The sequence below is a fragment of the Rhagoletis zephyria genome, unplaced genomic scaffold, assembly GCF_001687245.7.
Source record: "Rhagoletis zephyria isolate East Lansing unplaced genomic scaffold, Rhagoletis_zephyria_1.1 Rzeph_scaffold_01796, whole genome shotgun sequence".
NCBI classification, from domain to species: Eukaryota; Metazoa; Arthropoda; class Insecta; order Diptera; family Tephritidae; genus Rhagoletis; species Rhagoletis zephyria.
This window is the reverse complement of record NW_016158880.1, coordinates 59,003-66,122: the sequence shown is the minus strand read 5'-3', so window position 1 is coordinate 66,122 and position 7,120 is coordinate 59,003. Positions and strand designations below refer to the sequence as shown.

General features: G+C 34.6%; 2 protein-coding genes across 2 annotated transcripts; both read right to left on the bottom strand.

Annotated features, from left to right (window-relative positions):
- Nucleotides 1–107: 107 nt before the first annotated feature.
- Nucleotides 108–892, bottom strand: LOC108365184 (uncharacterized). Its single transcript, XM_017619147.1, has 2 exons — nucleotides 509–892; nucleotides 108–445 (listed from the first exon to the last, which is right to left on the bottom strand). Exons 1-2 carry the CDS (start codon nucleotides 762–764, stop codon nucleotides 285–287), a joined length of 417 nt encoding a protein of 138 aa, XP_017474636.1. The 5' UTR covers nucleotides 765–892; the 3' UTR covers nucleotides 108–284.
- LOC108365185 (uncharacterized) lies at nucleotides 802–2,235 on the bottom strand. The gene is made up of 3 exons (XM_017619148.1): nucleotides 1,267–2,235; nucleotides 871–1,205; nucleotides 802–814 (listed from the first exon to the last, which is right to left on the bottom strand). Exons 1-3 carry the CDS (start codon nucleotides 2,233–2,235, stop codon nucleotides 802–804), a joined length of 1,317 nt encoding a protein of 438 aa, XP_017474637.1.
- Between the last annotated feature and the right edge of the window lie 4,885 nt (nucleotides 2,236–7,120).

The following is a 7,120-nucleotide window of genomic DNA, read 5'->3' as shown; positions in this document are numbered from 1 at the left end:
CAGCCGAAATGGTTTTTTCGTTGTAACTTGGTTATTTGACGGCCGATTTTTAAAATTGATATGTCATTATTTTTGTCTTGAGAAGCTTCACTTTTCGTTCTTATGTCTTTTTAAGCTTTGAAGTCGCGTTCGCATGATAAGGGCAGGAACAAAATTTTACCCCCCCTAAAGCATATTTTTTTCCTTACCAAACGAAAGTACTTAAAAATTCAAGAAAATGTTGCCTTCAAACTATATTACTAAAATAATCAACAAAAAAGTTATTTCACTTACAATATTTATTGCTACTTAAGCAAATTTTGGCGCGAATCAAGGCTTTTATATTGGTCTCGGCTTTCTAATTTTGCAAAAATGTGGCCCAGGCGCTTTTCATCAGTGACAGCACTTGCAGACTCACTAACAACACGCACAAACCGTTCGGTATTCTGGGAATGACAGAGGAACTCTAAAAAAAAATGATTTAAAAGTACTATAAGACCCGTGAAGTTTTTAGTTTGAAGATATTTACCTGGGATATTTATCACTTCATTTTCCGAAAATTGAAACATTGTAAGTTCACTATCTGGGTAGAACTGCACACAAGGGGGTTCCGTAATCTTAAACTGACTCCAATCGATCATGCTGACATACGACTTACTTTCAAAGTTTATTACGCCACGCTTTGGGACCTTGAACACGCGAAGCCCTGCTGGTGGATATTGACGTGCTGTTTTGATTTTTTCGTACCCATCATTACGTATCTCTGGATCAGCGTCGGTTATCATGGCTAATAATATATTTTCTGGGTGAAAATAATATGCATTATTTTCTATAGCTGAACGTATAATGGCTTGAACAGCATTTGATAGTTCGCGTATCCAGCAAATATACTTAAAAACGTGTCTACTTCCATGAATTGTTTGTGACTGGCTCTTTACAAGAAACCAGAATGGTGCATAAACTTTCACAACAAACTCTACCATGTTTCGCAACTCCGCTGACGGGCTTTCTTTGGAAACATATACCCGAAGTAACCTGGAAGCTGTTGTAAGCCACCGAGCTGTACTGACGGGACCGGGGCTCTTACTAGCGAGATATTCATCGCATTCACCATTATTTACTGCCAAAACCATATCAAATAAATAACGCTGATCATTGCGTAATTCCCAAGAGCCAATATTTTCAGGAATAACTCCCATAGCAATAGCCTCAAAACCACTTACAACCTGATAAGGAAAATATATGTTTTTGTTTATAACATTAACTATTATAGTGTGGACAACCTACCGGGTATTTGGTGCAAGTCATAATTTCAGACCCCAACACCCCTGGCCAAACACCAGGTCCTTTCTGCTTGCCAATATAATGCGTTAACAACTTTTTTAGAGGCAACTCGTTGAAATGTAACAAACACACATTCCACTGCAAGGGCCTTTGTAAATAACGTTCCATTTGTGCATTTACTCCAATTTTATATCCAGTATTGACAGCTGTACCATCACAGCTTATAGCTACAAGTTCGTTTAAGCAATATTTTTGGGTATTCAAAAAGCTTACTATTGCTTGCTGGATTGCTTCCCCAGTGCCTTCTTTTGGAGATACGTATCCAATAAATTTCGAATCAGGCTCTTTCAAAATTGTAATATGCTCCTCTCTTAGAAGCATTGTTCTTACGCTACCGTGAACTATTTTTTTTTGTAGTGTTACGTCCTGTTTACCATCATACGAAATGCATTTAAGATTAGTGCCAGTTTTTGTTGCTGCTTCAGTTTGTGCTCTACATTTGTTACGCTCGCGTGAAATTTTATTTTTGTCAATGACCAGATAATCAAAATATTTCATAATTTTATCCGCTGTGTTTTCTTTAAAATCCTTTTTTACTTTTGTAGTAATCGCAGCTTGCAAATCTTTTATTAGCATTGTAGCAAGCAATGATCCAAAGCGATCTGAAGTATCCGTCCTATCTAACGCCGAGCAATAATTTTTTAAGGACAAATCAGATACTTTTAAACTTTGTGTGACTTCTTCACTTGCTTCATCGTCTTCACTTGAGCTAGGCACATAACCAATCGAACTTGCAGCGGTTTCAGTGTGATTTTCAACATTACATTCTAGCGAGCAATTGTCAGTTCTAGTATGATCAAGCCCACTAACTAATGACAAAAGCCTTGGCCCGCATTGATCATAAAGAAAGTCATTTACCGCGGTTGGAACTCTACTTGCACTAGGGCAATCACATTGTCGATTTAAGTCCATAATGCACTTACACTTTGAAATTAACAATATTTTATTCCATTCCTGATCATTATATTCATAAGGATGTTTTTTTACATTGTAATAACTTTGAAGGAGGCTTTCAATGTTTCTCCGGAGCGTAGTTCTTGTAACTATAGGGATGTTTGCCTGCTGCCACAACTTTGAAATTGTGTTCATAACTATTGGCAAATATTCATTGAGACTTCGATTTTGTGGAGCACTTGCAGAGCCGTAATATTTAAGGAACAAAAAATATTCAATAACACCACGTTTCGTAGGTAACATTTTAATATCAATATCGCGCTTAACGAAAGCCATTTTTAAATTGCACACACTGTTAAGTCACTTTTTAATTTTATTTCACCAGCACAATTTATGGTATTAATTATAAATTATTATTATCAATACGAAACAAGAGGTTTGACTCACTTATTTACTTTGACTTCCACAATTTATAAAATTTATTGGCATGATTAAATTACAAGAGGTTAGCTCGCTATTGACAGCGTCAGTTTTGCACTCCCCGGGTTGCTGATGCGACGAAAACAAAGAGTATGAATTTGGGAAAAATCGTAGCAAAAATGTACCTAAATTGGTACGAAAGCAGTGAGATTAAATTTCCAACTAAGAAAACTGTTGGAGGAATTTGTGGGGGCGAATTTTGTTAGCTGACCTAACCATGGGTAAACGACTTCATAGCTTAAAAGGAAATGTGATGACATGTTAATTTTAAAAATCGGCCGTCAAATACCCAACTTTCAACGAAAAAAAATTTTTCCAGAACCCTCTCAACATAATCTTTAAATTTAGGGGCGGACATTAGCAACTTTTTTTTTCGACCCAGTCTATCGTATATTCATTTCCTCATGAAAATTTACAGCAAAAGCAAAGCGCTTTTTTAAGCAACAGAAATTATAATAAATATTTTTTATAGTTTCCTTGAGAGCTGGATTCTTAGCTTTAAGATACAGTTTGTGTTTGAGGTTATTAGCTTTAGGGGGGGTTTGAACTCCAAAACCCACCCCTTGTGTGCGCTAATGATGTATACACTGAGGGAAATAATGCATAGTAAAAATGAATATTTTATATTTGATTATCGTTTAAAAATGTTCGTATTTAAAAATTATATTTTCATACAAAATTTATTACGCACGTATTTCACTGTTCACATCTGAGTATATATATGAGTGTACATACGCACCCCAAGCATACATACATAGTACATACCCTGCAAAAAATTGTGCGACTATTCTCTAAAGAGAGTATTCCGAGATTACTCTCAATCGGGTACAATTGGGCATTAATTAGTCCCAACTAGTCTCATACAGGTACTAATGGAGGTCAATTAGTCTCGACTCATCCCTTATGGGTATAATTGGAGATCAATTAGTCCCCAACTCATCTCTAACGGGTACTATTAACGATTTAATGATATGTACGCACTTAGTCAATGAAATCTCATGTGCGGCGTTGGCACACTGAGAGAGTATTCGCCTAACGAAACTGAGCACCCCGGTTCGAATCTCAGCTGGCTCAGATTTTTATTTTTATTTTTTAAAAGTAACTAGTCGCTTTTTATACCCGTTCGGGTATAAAGGTGAACAATTAGTCTCTTCATAGGACATGCTCGAACAAATGCGAACAGTTCATTCCATATAAAGAGATCCAAAGTGGTATAAGTCGCATGTTCCTTTGCGAAGTTGCTCCCGGAGTCATCCCGGATTAGTCCCATTTTTTGCAGGGTATTTATACGTACAAATCGCGTGCTGTGGTGTTGATGGATATTCAACATTTGAAAGCAAATTTATATGTATGGGTGTAGCTGAGTGCGCAAAGATCCTTGCCACAAGTTGTTGATATCCGGAGATGGTCGGGTTCGAATTCCACTGCAGGCAACAAGCAAATTAAACTTTTTTTTTTATTTTTGTATTGATGGTACACTTCACGGATGCTTTTCAGAACGAAGACGGTCGTTTTAATATGCGCGTAATTAAATTGAATATTTATCAATATGCAGTACTTTCGTTGACTTTTATAGTAAGTTCAATTACGTTTATATTTGATTTTAATATTTTTTTCCCTCAGTGTAGGTATATTGCAAGCATAATGCTATATCCAATGGGATTTATTTACATGTAGTATGTACATACATACATACTTTGCATAAAATTGCTTGTAATCTACTTGATATTCATGGTTGAGCGCTCATTTGTGGTAAGGGCATTTTTTGGCGAAAATGTTATATGTTTCTGAAGTACTATTTACAAACCTGAAGTACATTTCATGGTTTCCGAAATACAATTGACTAATCTGAAGTACATTTTACGATATCCGAAGTACAATTGGTTCGGGTCCCTAATAATTTCAGTGCCTTTTCTTTAACAAGCCAGTAAAACGAGCCATTACGAAATCGTCGAGAACTAAATAATAAACGTAATGCTGGATTTTCACTAGGAGTTAAATGGCAAAAATTGTAATGACAAAGTTGGGCATTAAAAAATAATCGTATCACTTCCCAAAAAGTAGTCATTAAATTCATTTCCATATCGCATTTTTTAATTGACATCAATTTTTTGTCATTGCAATGCGTAGTGGAAATTCGGCATAACAATATGTACATCTTTAGTTGGAATTGTCATTTTACGCATGGAGTAGAAATAAGTACAAGCCACCTGCTTAAATTTTCGGGCTGCCATATGTGCAAATATCGCTCATTTACTTCAACACTTACAACATAACTTCAAAAACCAAANCACAAGCCACTTGCTTAAATTTTCGGGCTGCCATATGTGCAAATATCGCTCATTTACTTCAACACTTATAACATAACTTCAAAAACCAAAAAATCTCAATGGCGCTTTCTGCACAATTAAAAAGCACTTTATTTTTATTATGACACTTTTCTGATAAGTGAGCGATTTGTAATTGCGCTAGAAGTTTGTGTACAGAGATTTTTGTACAATGTTTTTCATACAAAATTTTGTAGTTAACCANTACAAGCCACCTGCTTAAATTTTCGGGCTGCCATATGTGCAAATATCGCTCATTTACTTCAACACTTACAACATAACTTCAAAAACCAAAAAATCTCAATGGCGCTTTCTGCACAATTAAAAAGCACTTTATTTTTATTATGACACTTTTCTGATAAGTGAGCGATTTGTAATTGCGCTAGAAGTTTGTGTACAGAGATTTTTGTACAATGTTTTTCATACAAAATTTTGTAGTTAACCATTTAAATAGTATAAGTTTCGAACTTTGTCTTATTGCGTTCTCGTTTCTAAAAAATGCTGCCTTCTCATTGCCCCCTTCTTAGTATTTATACGTAGAGAGCAAAGAGAAGGTAACATTTTTCGGTAAAAAGGAAAACGCCATTAAATTAAAAAAAAAAAATGCAAAAAATACCGTCAATAAGAAAAATCTAAATAAGAGTGAATTCTGAGCCACTTGATACATGAACTTTATGGTAATAAAATTTAGTGGGGGCTGAAAGTTCAGATCTTAAGGGTAGTTTGAAAAAGCCGATTGTGCAACTTTTTTTAACTTTACCTGTTGTATATCCCTTGAGATATTCGAGAAAAGTATATTCAATCTGTTTTCTTTTTACCAAGCTTTTATTTCGTATAGTATTATTTATTCATAAATTACAGCNATGCTGCCTTCTCATTGCCCCCTTCTTAGTATTTATACGTAGAGAGCAAAGAGAAGGTAACATTTTTCGGTAAAAACGAAAACGCCATTAAATTAAAAAAAAAAAATGCAAAAAACACCGTCAACAAGAAAAATCTAAATAAGAGTGAATTCTGAGCCACCTGATACATGAACTTTATGGTAATAAAATTTAGTGGGGGCTGAAAGTTCAGATCTTAAGGGTAGTTTGAAAATGCCGATTGTGCAACTTTTTTTAACTTTACCTGTTGTATATCCCTTGAGATATTCGAGAAAAGTATATTCAATTTGTTTTCGTTTTACCAAGCTTTTATTTCGTATAGTATTATTTATTCATAAATTACAGCCAAATAATTTTCGGAATGCTGCCTCTGTGTATATGAAGCGAAAATAAACATTAAAATTGCATATCCTGCTATCTCTGGTATCCTGCTGCATTTTTATCTGTCTAAATAGTTAAATAAATAAATATATTATGTTTTTATTTGCTGCCAAAATAAGATCAACATAGCATTAATGCCAGAAAATTGCACACCGCAAACACATGCGAGCTTCTATAATGACATCGAAAAAATGCAAAATGCCAGAACATATGCCAAAATTCACGTCGGAGCATATGCAAACAAGAAATAATGAAAATGAAATTTCATTTCAATTTCGAGCTACTTGCTTCCGCGCACTACTTGACTGGCAACCCAACCTTCGCTGGCGCTCACCCACAACTGGATTCGCCTCTTTTGTTATTGTTTTTTCGTGCTTTCCGTTTGTTTTTCTATTCCCATGTGATGTTGGGATTTCGTGTGCAGTTTGCAAGTTTTCTTCTTAAAGGATTTCAGTTTACTGTTTGCTTGCTACTGAATCGCTGTTTATTTTCCGTGTTACTTCTGCAGCAGATTTTTATGTTTAAGCCGGATTAATTTTTAGAGAATTCACATTTTGATAAGTTATAAAAAATTATTTTCTTACATACAAGTATAGTCTAACGTGATGGAACAAAGGATCAATTTAATATTTATTTTGCTTTTAGTTGACAAAATTAAATGGTTCTTTAAGCCGAATTTATTTGTGTGAATACATATGCGTGTTTGTACTTTAAATATTTGTTTTTGTAAAATTGGCAGATAAAAATCAAGAAATTCTAAGAAATGGCATATCGCTCAACTATAAAATTGCTTATAAATTAAAACATTTACTTTATGTGTTTGTGAATGACTCC